The sequence below is a fragment of the Dryobates pubescens genome, chromosome 7, assembly GCF_014839835.1.
Source record: "Dryobates pubescens isolate bDryPub1 chromosome 7, bDryPub1.pri, whole genome shotgun sequence".
Lineage (NCBI taxonomy): Eukaryota > Metazoa > Chordata > Aves > Piciformes > Picidae > Dryobates > Dryobates pubescens.
The window spans coordinates 15,912,664-15,926,751 of record NC_071618.1 but is presented as its reverse complement, the minus strand read 5'-3'; the positions used below and the strand labels follow the sequence as shown (position 1 = coordinate 15,926,751).

General features: G+C 39.8%; 1 protein-coding gene across 7 annotated transcripts in view; it reads left to right on the top strand.

Moving 5' to 3' along the window:
* Positions 1-14,088, top strand: part of FARP1 (FERM, ARH/RhoGEF and pleckstrin domain protein 1) — a 229,720-nt gene that overhangs the window by 39,877 nt on the left and 175,755 nt on the right. For all 7 annotated transcript variants that reach the window (XM_054162933.1, XM_054162932.1, XM_054162930.1 and 4 more), the window contains exon 2: positions 2,776-2,971. In XM_054162933.1, coding sequence (XP_054018908.1) covers positions 2,801-2,971 — 171 coding nt within the window. In that variant the 5' untranslated portion in view covers positions 2,776-2,800. The remainder of the gene's footprint in view (positions 1-2,775; positions 2,972-14,088) is intronic.

Genomic DNA, 14,088 nt, shown 5'->3' with positions numbered 1-14,088 from the left:
CTGGTGGTTTGGCTTGTAGCTTTCCTGTATGTTTTTCTTGGTTCCTATCTTTGGGTCTTTTTTCCTTGATTCACTAAGTTTATTGGCCTGTCTGAATGCCTGCACAGGCCACTAGACCAGGAAGGCTCAAGCTCTGTAATATTTCCTGGCATTGTTTGTTTAATGGTATCACTTGAACTGACTGAATTGATTTCTAGTTTTACAAGTCAATAGAAATAACACATTTCTTCTAAAGTCACTTTAAATACCTGTACCTAACCTAAAACTACCAGTAGTAGCGCAGCAATTGTGGAGGTCCTTTCGTCATATTGGTGTTGTCCATGGTATGTGGTGACTTCAGAAGAGTTCTTAAAACAATTCTTTGATTAATGAGGATGTGGATGAGTTCTTTGTGTGTAGTGGTGCTTCCAGACAGGGTGTCTGTGTTACCTTTGTAAATGTTCCTGTGAACTTCACTTACAAGAAAGTCATATTTATTTGTAAGTATGCCTGGAATCTTGCTATACAGAGCTTGGTGTCTTGTCTTCTGGAATTCCTGCCTTCAGCTCCTGGCAATGCAGTTCCTGCTGGCAGTCCTTGTCTCATTAAAAAAAAAATAATTTAAAAAAGTATTTTAAAGAATGAAATAAATTTGATTTGTTTTTCATTTTTAGATTACAATGCCAGTTGAGGAAAAATTTGCCTCTCTGGTAGTTTCTGCCATGCACTTGGGTAGGTTTCACTAGCATCTCTTCAAACCTGATGAGTAGGATAGTGCTGATTGATTGATTGACTGCAGAAATTTGCCTGTGGTTTTTTTGTTCTCTTTAGCTTATACCTGTTACGCTGCATGTGGAAGTGTGTCATCACTAATTTGTATCCTGTTCCTTCTCAGGTAACACTTCTTTTAATCAAAGTGCTGCTTTAAATAATTATTTTTTTCTTCAAGCTACTTGTGGGAACAGATTAGTCAGGACATGGAGGAGTGATGTATTAGTAAATAGTATAACTTGCCAAAGACAGGACTGTTTTTATTCTGTCTTTATGGAGGGTATTAGTGTCTTATTACTTGGCACTGTTCTTTATAGTACAGTGTAGAACTGGTGATGCATTCAGTATTCTATAGACTGTCTTGTGCTTCCTATTTTTCCCACAGGCTTCTCAATAATTGTAACCTCAGAGTAAAAGCTAGGCAATGATTAGCAGTCATCTTCTTGTGCCTCTGCTCAGCCAAAAAGTTCCATTCCCATTCTTTCTGTTCTGAATGTGGTTTTTTAATAGTCATCGATCAGCATATAAAAGTCGTGCAGAATGAAAATGCAATTACCAAGAAAGAAAAATAGACAGTAGCAGCAGATTTCATCAGAAACCCAACTAGACTGTCAAAAAAGCAAGGGGGAGTAAGTGAAATACAATTCTAGCATGATGTATAACATGGAAAAGCAAAACTAATGGTCCTTGAATTAAAATAGAAGGTTCAAAGATGTGCCAGTTAAATGAAAAATCACACTGAATTGCTGTCGTAGCTCTACTCCCTTTTTAGGACCTGATAGCAACCTGGTAGCAACATAGTAGTACCTGAGGGGGGCCTACAAGAAAGGTGGAGAGCGACTGTTTACAAAGGTCTGTAGTGATAGGATGAGGGGCAATGGCTTCAAACTAGAGAAGAATGAATGTTAGGAACAAGCTCTTTACTATGAGGGTGGTGGAGCACTGGAACAGGTTGCCCGGGGAGGTAGTTGAGGCCACATCCTGGGAGAGATTCAAGGTGAGGCTTGACAGAGCAACCTGATCTAGTTGAGGATGTCCCTGCTTACTACAGCTGGGGTTGAACTAGATGACCTTTGGAGGTCCTTTCCAACCCAAACCAGTCTATGATAATTATTTATCAGGAATGTGCTGTGTAATGTGCAAAAGCTGCATGGAAACAAAATTAGCAAGCCAGTTTCAGAGGTTGCTTTCCATGGATACAAAGCAGATATCCATATGCAGGTGAGCCCATGCAGGTGTAGCTTTCTCCTCATAGAATGAGGAAGGTGCATTCGTTGCTCTTCCACTTCTGCTTACAGAGCTCTGTGGGAAGTGAGATTTCCCAGGCTTTTCCCAACCAGGGTTACTGCTCTGGCTTTTTCTAGCCTTTTCAGTGGCATGTCCTCACAATCTGTGTTTCAGCAGTAGGATCAGGCTGGGCTCCTGGTTCTACAGCAGTTCTGGTCCCAAAAGGAAACAGAATATTTAGGCTTTGTAATTGAGGTCATCTTATACACCTTTAAATTTCCAGCTTCGCAGACCCTTAAGCAAGGTGGCAGCTGCAAAGAAGCTGGCCAAAGAAGACTGCAGGGACTGAAGGGAAAAAATTGTTGATATAGCCAGGAGGAAATAATGGTCAGCTAGTAGTGAGTTGTCTTATCTGCTCTCCTCACTTTCCTCCCTCCTCTGGGAGCCCTGGTTGTGGCTGATAACAGCCTCATTCATAAATACATAAAAATTAGCATAATTCATTGAAATCTGGATTCTGTCATGCTCCATTTCCAAGGTAGTAGTCTTGCCCTTTCTTCCCATTACGCGGTACTATAGCAGTCTTTGAAAAGCGTGACGTTTGCCTGGTTTTCTTGTCTTCATATGAGGCAATAAAAAAAATCAAAACAATCATAATGGTTATTACTGTGTGTTAATGGTTGTACAGTTTATGAGCTGCAGGTATACAGGTATGCAGCTGCAGGTACCATAATGCTTATATGAAAACCTCTTTATTTGTTAGTGACATGGCCCTCTTTGTCCTTATTCTTTTATCAGATATAAGAAACGTGTTTCCCTAAACATGGGTGAAACAGAGCAGAGACCAACAGCAGGATCCCGGTTAGGAGCTCAGGAAAATGCTGGGATCAGTACCTTGGAGCATGGACAGAAACCACCTCCGACACCTCCAGGAAAACTCATTTCCATCAAAATTCAAATGCTGGATGACACACAAGAAACTTTTGATGTTCCGGTAAGGACATGGGGGTTTGGGTGACTAAAGATTTTTCAGGCATTTCTACAAATATTTTCAAACCACTTCTCTTTTTTATGTCAGCTGTGATTTTTTTGCTAATGAATTCATGTTGCAGAGAAAATGGCTGTTATATCAGCATCAAATAGGTGATGGTGCAATAGAATAACATTAAAGAGTGAAGTGAACTGTAAATTACAGTTGTTATTCTCTTTGAACAGCTTCAGAAGAGGTGAAAGTCGTTGGTGTTTGGTGGTTCGTTTGATTATTTGTGTTGTGGTTTTGTTGTGGTGGTTTTTTTTTCTCTTCAAATATTACATCAGTGGTTTCCTCTTCTTTATGAACAGTTAATACATTACCGTGGTTCTGTTTTGCTCTTGACCCAGTAAACCATAGATCTGCACAGATTTTTTACTTTTCCTCTGGCAAGTCCTTAGGATAAAAACATATCAAAGTTTTCACTGATTTGTACCACATGCAGGCAGCAAGTGCTCTCGTGCAGCTTGAGTGCAAGGAAGGAATCAAAGCAATGTCATCTGAAGTGTTTTTTATACCCTGATGGAATGAATCTAAGTTTGTGTTTGCTTGTGTGTGTGATCAGAAGAATTTGTTTGGATTAGCTTTGATACAAAGACTGATTCTGTTTTAGACTATCTAGCTGTTAGTAGCCACTGATGATTTTGCATGCCATACTTAGGTAATTAACGTGTAAGGTTGTTGAACAATGTTGCTGTTACGAAAGTGTACTGGAATATGTATTTCTTGAAGTGCTCAGGGTTCAGTGAATAGGAAACTGGAAACTGAAGTTTAAATTTCATCCTTTGTTACTTGCACTTTATGTAACTATGGTAACTTCCACACCATCATTGGGTCAGCTTCCCCTTCTGTGAAAAGGAGGATTACCATCAAGATACACAGACCTTGAGCATATAGTGCTCTGTGAAAGCCTTTATGGTCCCTGAAATAATATTATGTCTGTATTAAAGGTGAAGGAATTCTATTCAGGAACATCCTCTTAAAAAAAAAAAAATTAAAAAAATTGAAGGTGTTTATAAAGTTATAAGTTTTTGTGTGTGTTACCTGCACATGCTTTTTGGTCTGCCCTCTGATGCTGTTTGTGTTCAGTCTCAGATTTTGTTGTGGTAAAAAGTAAGTTCTCTGGACAAGCAATTTGAGTGAGCTGAAGTATCAAGTGAAGTGCTCATGTATGTAGCAGCTTGTTATGCTTTTGTGCCCTTCAGAATGTCTATACAATATGGCAAACAGACTAAAATTAGTGCTCTTTAGGTAGTTATCACTGTTCAAAAGCTTAGATCTAGATTAACTTAGCAAATGCTAATGAAAAACGTGCTGCTTATCTTATATGGTACAAATACCCCTATTATCCCAGAGAGAATTTCCCCCACCTCTCTACCCCTCCAGGTGCTACTTCATCATGCTTTGGAAATGATGTTCAAATTGTAAGAGTTCATAATTCTATTTAATAGACACTTGGTAGGAACCATTTTGAGATTAGATCCCTTTCATTACATTATTTAGTAACATGTGGCTGTAGTGCACCCATTTAATTTCAGCTTTGCTTCTGGGAGTTTGAGGAAACTTCTTCAGTCTTAGAAGATAAGATTACTTTTTTGGTTTTTAAACTTCAGCAACACCTGGAAGACCTGGATGTCAAAATAATTCTGCTCATATCACTTCAGTATTATTCTTCTCTGAGGATTTTGTTTCATAACTGCCTCTACTCAAGGAAAGGCCAGCCGGTTTTGAAGTCAAATTTTGTGATGAAGTTTGCGGGATGCTTTGATTATGAAGTCTTTAGAGCAGATTCCTAAAGCCATTTCTCTTCAAGGTATGCATAGTCCAATGGAGCAATAGCCATAGTTTTCAGTTTGCATTAAAAGGCATCAGTTTTTTAGTCCTATCTCCCCAAACTGGAAAACATTCAATGCATTTAAGTTGAGATGTTTGTTCGTGTTGGAAAACTCATGTTCCTATTTATAAAGAAGCTTGCTGGTTTTAGCCAGATTGGTGCAGTATACATAGAGAAAGTAAGTGACACCGTTTCAACAAAATATTTTAGGAGCAAATGTGGCTGTGGGCAGAGGATGTTAAGCGTACATACCTAAGCACATCTTGGGCTTGCTTTTCAGTGGAGAATTAAAGGCTTTTTGCATGTTTGAAGGTCTGAACTAGTCTTTCCAAAAATTAAGCTGCCATGATTGTGAAAATGACCTTCCAGACATGACACATGTATAAACTGAGAGGGTTTTGTGTTTCCTACAGTTTTAGAAATTTTATTTTTCTTCATTAGCAAATGGGCCAAACCTTTGAGTGGTTCTGTTGCTGTTTGTAATGTGTTGTGTAGGAGGGTGTTAAGTTTAGTTCCATCCAGTTTATTTGCTCATGAAGTCTGTGTGAAAAATAGAAGCAGATACTACTACTACTTCTTTATGAATTGGGGGGAAGTACTTGGGACTGTCCATCTGTCTAGTTCTCCTTCTTCTTTTCCTTGCTACTCCTACAGTTTGTTTTCTCTTAGGTTCCCTGCCACCACCTTGCTAGCTAAAACTGGGAAAAGATCTTACCAGAGTGGTGTTTTACTTGGGTTTTGTTTTGTCTTGGGGTTGTGTTTTTTGATTTGTGTGTGTGTGTTGTGGGGTTTTGTGTATGGTTTTTCTTTGTTTTGTGTAGTTTGTTCATTTCTGTTGTTGGCTTTGTTTTTTAATGAATGTTTGTTGGGTTTGGTTTTGTTTTAAAACTATCTTCCAGGAGACAAGTTTCAGTACCCTTGTGTTTAGGCAATCCCCTTTCTCACACCATATGCAGATGACTTCTTTTTTTTTTTTTTTAAATTAAAGCAAAATCCTTCTGATTTCTTTATCTGTTCTTTATATGGCAAAACAGGAGAAAAAAATAAAATGAACTATTTCCATTCCCCCTCCAGTGTTGCTGCTCTGTGGGCTCTTTAAGAGTGAAGTAACTCTGGTGTCATTTTCCCTTCTAAAGGGTAATGGATTCTTTTGGTGTTAGTGTTTTGACGCTATATAATCGTACTGTGTTCAGCTGGTGTTAGTTTCTCACAAGCCAAAAGGAAATCCCCCACCCCCACAAAAAAAACACCCTAAAGAGAGATTACGTGGCTTCATATGAGCATGCAAATTATTTTTTTTCCCCAGAACAGCTCCATGGAGAGGGTTTGTATGGGAGACTTAAAAAGCAGAAGCCACAGTGAAGGCCTTTTCATCAATCTTTGCAAATGCAGTATTGTAAAAGGACAGCTACACAAGATTCTTATGTGCTGTTTGCTGTTAACAAAAAATATTTCATTCCAGAATTGACAAACATTCCTATATTTCAGAAAGCCAATGAAAGTTTGAATAGATGATCCTGGATCTTTTGCATGCGTCCATTTAGCTGGTTGCATGACTCCTTTCAAGCAAATACAGATGCTTGAGGGTGGCTGGAGGAAATGTAGTCACTGCTGCTTTCAATAAAAGATATATTGCTTTCACTTCTTGTGTTAAAGGCAGGAAATACAAAGAAAGTATAGAATTCATTAATTATCTTGTCAAGAACATTTTTGTTTATTCTGCAGAGAAAAGATAGATTATGTCGAATAACTTTCCCCCTTTTAAGGTTTTTATGACTGAATTTCTGTACCTTTAATTTGAGTCTGTTGTGAACTCTTGGACAAGAGTTGACTTCAGCCACAGTTGTAGGTGATTAGTGCCTGAAAATCAGGCTGTGAATTGAAAGTTCACTTGCAGCTGTTGATCACAGTGTTGGCTTTATGAAGGAGTTGCATGCAAGTGTGGAGTGGATTTTTGTGTCCTGCTTTTTGTTTCTAATTTCCAGTTTGGCTGTATGTACTGAGAAATTAGTTAGATATGCAAACTCAGGATTGCAGAGGTCCAAAATTTGTGGTCTGTTTCAGCTATTGTTTGGCTGAATGTTAGAATGATGCAATATAATCTCTTTTTGATAGTCAAGAGGACAGCAGCTTTAGCTAAAATTACTAATGTGAAGGAAGAACATTTTTTTTCTCACCCTCATATACATAATGATAGTCATATAGGTAGACCTTAGGCATTTTGAAGGGATGACACTTCTACTGTAAGGCTTGCAAAAGCCAACACCATCAAAGAGAAGCTGTGCATGTTACAGGAGAGTGTGGTGTACAGTTCCACTTGATTTTGCTCTGTGTCTATTTCTACCTGTCTCATCTGAACTTAGTTGGATTCATTCCATAAATCATAGTAAAACTTAATGAATTTTCTTATGTTTGTTTTAATACAGTCTCCCCTGTAGATTCAAACCAGATAAAGAAGAAATACGGTTTTTAAGGAACAGTAAAAATAGGTGATGCAACCATCTGCAGATCATTCTGGGGAAGAAAACCTTTTAATGTTTAGTGTCTGTGTTATTTATCTTATATTTACTTTTATAGTTGTTTCAGTGCCAGAAGTAATTGGCTTTTAAACTACTCCAAAGCAGAATGAGTCAGTATTGTTCCTGTTAGTAAAGCTGAAGACATGACTGGTTTTTGTGTTAGACTACTGGGGTAATTGCGACTCAGACCAGGTTTAACCTTGACTGAGCTGATGCTTGTCCCTGGTAAAATCCTATTCTTTGGATGAATGATATTGATGTGACTGGAATGATACTGCTGATGCTAAGTAGAAAGTCAGCTGTTTCTTTCTCATTAGCATCAAAGGTGAGATCAAAGCATATCATAGGAGGTAAGAGTTCATCTTTTGGTTCTGATCTGGTCTCTTTAATTAAAATCAAACCAAGGTCCTCTTTATTGTGTCTGGAAGAAAATAGTTGCTTCCTTTTTGTGGCTGCTTTGGAAAGACCAAAACGTACTTGCCTGTCAGATTACTCAAGTTTATTAAACATCTGTTTTGTGTCTTATGTAAACTTTCCCTCTGAATGTGTTCAAGCCTTGAGAAATATGCAGAGTTGGAAAATGTCATCTGCTTTGAAGGATTAACACCGGGTTTCTTAAGCAGCAGGAGTCTCTTAATAGAAAGCAGGGCAAGGGTATAATCCCTAGTAAATATTGGTGGTAAACATTTCATTTCAATTTGCTTTTCTCTCAGAAGAGAAAGGCATCCTCATCTTTAGGTTATCTGAGAAGAAAGATAATGAAGGCTAAATGGTCTTGGTCTACAACTTTCACTGGTGTTTGGATGTGGTACCTTGGCAGGGAATTTCTGTGCCTGAAGTCCAAAATTTGAAGAGAATTAGTTCATAATCCTGCTGGGACTCTGTTTCTTAGGGCTAACATTCTGGGTAGATATTTTTGGGGGATGTGGGGGGTGAGGTGTGTGTGTTTTTGTTTGGCTGCTTTTTTTGTTTGTTTGTGCAGCCATATAATGATGGTTCATATTCCCTTTGTGGGGAAATTGCCGTCTCTGAAGTGTACTCCCCACCAACTTGAGGCCAGTGTAGTATGTCAGAAAAAAAGTTTAATATTAGAAAAATCTCAGTACTTAATGAAGATCATATGAGCTTTGTTACAAATTTGTATAAGCATAGTGTTACTCTATTAAATTTGAAATTTCAGCCAAGGTTTTAGAAATGTTTAAATTATATTGTCTAAGATTTGTGGGTTATGGTAATTGCATTGTTCTAGGTATTTACCCTTCTCTTCACTATGCAATTATAACCAGTGAACAAAACAATCTTATAAAAAGAGCATTAGACAGTAAGGCAGTACAGAAACATGAAACAGTGTTTTATGCTTGCTTAGCCAGCTTCAACTTCAGTGCAATATGAATTGCACTTTTTTTCCAGCTTGGAAGTGAACAGCATGTCAAATGTCAGTTATTCATCAGTCCGAGACTTTCTTTTCTTCTTCATGCCTGACATTATTTGGCCATCACTGTCAGGCTATTTCCAATGAATATCCAGCATTTAAATATTCACACCATTTAAAATTGTCACACCAACCCTGCTGGATCTTCTGAAATTACAAGAAGGAAAGCACTTCTTCCCCTATATTTCTGAAACACATAAGTAGTATTTTTTGCAGCAGTTTATTAGTGGTTACCCAGTAAATTGTGGTTTTTGCTGAGAAATTATTAGAATGCCCTTGTTGGAAGACAAGGAATTTTAGTGACTTGTGTTAGTAATTTACATGCTTTTCAAACTGGGAGAAGAATCCACAAGCAAATATCTGTAACTTGAGGCAGCAGGCTGTTTAGGCTGCTGATTTCTTTGTTATGATACTCCCTAGAATGAGCAGTGTAAGTGGGGATATAATTTTAAGTGGCAACAGACTCAGTCCATTTTCAGACTGGATTGATGTATTTGAAGATAACTGGGAAATGAATGTAATTTTCATGAATGAATTAGCCTAACCTGTAATCAACAAAGGCTTCTCAAATAATGCCTTTTCACACCTCTCTGTTCAGCTGGCTCACCAAGTCATGTACCAGTGTGTAAGCTGGGACAGGGAAGGGCAGCTGTGAATGAAGAGACAGCGCATGAGCATTTCTGAGCACTGCTGCCCTGACTGAAGGGGTCAGTGGAACCATGCTGTTAATTTTGGTAACCATGGCTGTACCTGTAAGTTGGCTTGCGCAGTACTGATGAGGCTAGATTGCCACTCTGTGGGCTGCCTCCTCAGGTACAAGGTGTTCCTCTTGGTTATGATATTTGGAGGTGACAGCTGTCCAAGGAGCAGTGGGAGGGTAGCCAGTTAGTGGCAGGAGTGGTGGCTGATTCCACTGAGATTGTTTTCTTCTTTTGTGGGCAGTAGAAGAGATGTTCTGCCTCTGGTCTGAGGAAGGAGGGGAAATTAACTGCTTGTTGTCTGCTTGCGTCCTTCCTTGAGATGGATTCACGCCTTCCACTTTTAAGGATTATAAAACTAGATGTCAAAGCCTCAGATAATCATTCCCTTCACAGGGTGAAAACATGGTGCCTTCAACAGGCTGTTCATCATGCCTGTCTTGAACATGTATTCTAGGAGGAGATTAATTGCTCTGTGGAGGTGCTTGTATATCCCTATAAGGGAAGCATAGGGCAATAGCTTAGACTTCATTTATCATTTAGGCACCAAACTTGTTCCCAAACATGTCAAAGTGATATGTGAGTCTTTCCTGCACCCCACAACTGGATGTCAGTGCTGTCTAGCTCAGATGTGCTGGGGTGAGTGAATTATACCTGTCTTGGTGCTGCTTTTCTTTGTCCTAATTGCAACAGAAGTTGCTAAATAAAGTGCACTGTGGAGGAACAGTGTATTGGTGCTGTGCTGCTAGGGTCCACATGTATGCCGTGATTTACTTAAGCCTATACTTTGTCAGCACTAGGTGGTCAAGCTTAAGTTACTTTCCTTAAGCTCTGTAGGAAAACCAGTTGTCTTTGCTTCTGGCCATATGCTCTGGAGGGACATAATAATGATCAGTGTAAGCTTCTGGGAGAAAATAGCTGCCTTCCTCCTCCTTCTCCTCAATTAAATGTGCGTTGTATATAGCTAAAGAAATGCAGCAAAAATGTGATGCTTTGCTAAGAGTGCAATCTGATGTTAGATTCCAGCCTTTCCAGAGTACACCTGAATTATAGTCTTGCACTGAGCAAAGGATCAGAAAACCTGGGCTCATATGTAAAGCACTACTAGTACATGATTATATCACACAGCATAAGGAAAAGCCATTCAGAGCACTGTGCATTTTAGTAATGGCTAGTAAAAGCCTATCTTCCTGTAACTTGTGCTCTCACCTATTTGAAAGATGAAGGATCTTTATTGTGGAATACCCCCCTGTATTCTTCCATTACCCCCTGCTTTCTTCCATTATTTTAAACAGACTGAAGAACTATCTGTGTAAACAAGGACTTAAGCAGTACTGGGTAAAAGAATAGCAAATTGTTGTAAGTTGTCCATTCATTTCCCTTTCAGTTCATTTTCAGCTGAACATGGTTGTGTGTTAAGAATTTTTGTCTGGTGCTAACACAATTTGTCAAATGCCTTTCTCTATATTTATTTGTCTGCTGTGGCTTCTTTGCTCTGCATCCAACCTTGCTTTGCCCTTTAGCTTGGGATACTAATTTTTTCTTTTTGCACTGGGATTTGTCTGTATGTTGGTCAGGGGTCATAACCTGTGCTTTTTGTTTCCTTAAACCTTAAGGTTGCCACAAGCCCTCTCTTCCCCTGCTTCTGCAGGATGCCTTGGTTGCTCAGCCAGTGGAGCACTTAGCGGTACTGGCAGTCCCACTTGCCCTACTGCACTGGCTGGGATGCTTCTCTAACTCTGAGGTGTGGCAGCTCGTGGGGCCAACCCTTCATAGTAAAAATGGTTTTCACCAGTTTAGCTACAACCACGATCTCGCTACAAAATTTGATAGATGCTGATATGGGTGCAATAGAGAGGAGGAATGAGATTAACTGGACCAGTAGCCAAGTTGTTCAGACTTGGGTGAAACTGCTCTGGAAGTACACAGCTACAGAGGTGGAAGAGAGAAAAAAACTTTAGGAAACCCTCCAACCCTTAAAATGCTTAAGAATGAGACTTTGTATTGGTTCATATTTTGGTCATTTCCTTCATTTTCTCATTGGTGTCTCTTTCTTGCTTGGCACTACAATATGCCACCTTATCCTCTCTGCCTCACCACAGCCTCTTTCTAACTGCCAGTTCCATCCCTTGCTATTGATATTCTCCAAACAAAAGGGGATAACAGTGCAGAAAGATGAAGGTTTACTCCATGGCTTTCAACCAACTGTTTTCTCCTACCTTAGTGCAGTATCAGGTACAGCACAAATCACGTGTTGTGCTGTATAGGGGAGAAAAGTGCTCATCGCTTGCACTGCAGAACTAAGGATGGTTTCTGCAGTGGCATAGTCCAATTCTTACCTATACCCAAGCTCTGCAAATGGCATGATTTATTCAAGTTTTACCTAAGATAATTTGTGCTTTTAAAGTGAAATTTGACCAGCATAAAGAAAGCTAGAAAAATACCACAATCAGGGTAAAGTAATGGAAGCATTTGTGTAATCTTGGTACATCTGAAAAGGCTCCACCAGTTCCCATGTTTAAAAGCTTTCAGAAAGACTTCATAATAGGGTGCTTACCTATAAACTTGCTTCCACTGCTCCAAGGAGCTGCCTTGACAAGCTGTTATTACAATACACATGCACAACTAAATGCTGCCTTTTGCATGCCAATGCATAAATCACATAAAACGCATGGCTCAAAATGTCTGCCAAAGCCTTTGTACTTATTTGAATAAGACTGGTGTCTTAAAATCACTCTTGGATAAAGATGTGAATTCTCAAATGAAAAGTGGTGTATGAGGCACGCATCAAGTACCAGATAACTGGGGAAATACAAATAGCAATAGCAGAAGCAGATTACAATATCTTCTTTTCTTATCCCCCATTCCCAAAAAGGAAGCTTTGAGTGATAGAAATTGCACAAACATAACGCTGCCAGAATATAAATAGCAAATGGTGAGTTATGACTTAGTGCCAATTTGCTTTCTGATGGCCTGTTGGCAGATGCAAATATTCACACAGCAGCAGGCGGTTTTTTTCCTCCTCATTTCTTTCACTGTTGCCTTCTCACATTGTTATCTGATTGAACCTGGGGTCCTTTGTTTTCTTAATTCAGTTTGCCTTCCTTTTAAAATTCTAGTCATGTTCTCATGACATATCTTCATACAGTCCCTGCTGAATTTATTTGTAAGAGTCTCCATTTAGTAGATTGTGGACAGTGTTTATGTGTAGATCATAGAATCATGAATGGTTTGGGTTGAAAGGGACCTTAAAGATTCTGTAGCCCTCTTCTGTCCCACTCAGACAGTTCCATGTCCTTCTCGTGTTGGGGTTTCCAGATCTGGATAGAGTACTCCATGTGGGGTCTCACCAGAGAGGAGTAAATAGGACAAATCACCTCCCTCAACCTGCTGGCCATGCTTTTTTTGATGCAGCTGAGGATGCAGTTGTATTTCTGGCCTGCAGTTGCACATCACCAGCTTATGTTGAGCTTCTCATTGACCAGCACTCCCAAGTCATCCTCCTCAGGAGTGCTCTCTGTCCGTCCTCCGCCCAGTCAGTATTTGTGCTTGGGATTGCTTTGACCCAGCTGCAGGACCTTGCACTTGGCCTTGTTGAACTTCATGAGGTTGGCACTGGCTCACCACTCAAGACTGTCAGGGTCCCTCTGGATGACATCCCTTCCCTCCAGTATGTCACACACCACACAGCTGGGTGTCATTGGCGAACTTGTTGAGGGTGCAATTGAGCCCACTATCTATGTTGCCAACAAAGATGTTAAGCAGCATTGGTCCCAGTACTGACTCCTGGGGATTACCACTTGTAACTTGTTTCCACTTAGACAGTGAACCGTTGACTATAACTCTTTGAGTGCAATCATCAAGCCAATTCCTTATGAAATGAGTGGTTCACCCATCAAACCCATGTCTTTCCAATGTAGAGGCCAGGATGTCATGGGGGACAGTGACGAACGCTTTGCACAAGTCCAGGTGGATGACATCAGTTGCTCTTCCCTTGCCCATCAACACCGTTGCCTCATCATAGGTGGCCACCAAATTTGTCAGACACAATTTGCCTTGGTGAAGTCTGATTGGCGACCGCCAGTCACCTCCTTGTTTTCCATGTTCCTTAGCAGAGGTTGTAGGAGGAAACTGAAGATGTTGCTTGGTACTCAGAGTCTGGTTCTTTGTGAATAAAGGGAGACCTCTTTTGCTCTTAAATGACTTTTCACATTTCTTCATTGTTTCATTACCTGGTGCGGATTCTCAGTTTTATTCTTGTCATCCTGCCCCCATCTAAGTTCTTGGGTTTATCCTTTCTTGTAAAGCATCCATCTTTGTATAGACAAGTTGGATAATTCCTCGTAGTACTTGGTTAGAGAGCACTCTTTCTGGTCTTTTACAGGAAGCACATTTGGGCAGAGCAGCTGATACTGGATCAGAGTGACTGTAAGCTAGGGGAACACCTTCCCTTTCTGATTATTGGCAGGAACCACTGTGCATTGTCTTAGATTGATGGAAGCTACTGGAAATAAGCTGTATTACATTATGCACTGATGTGAACTGGAGATCTCCTCTGAGAGCATTGTCTATTGACATGAATCTCAGATACCACAGTT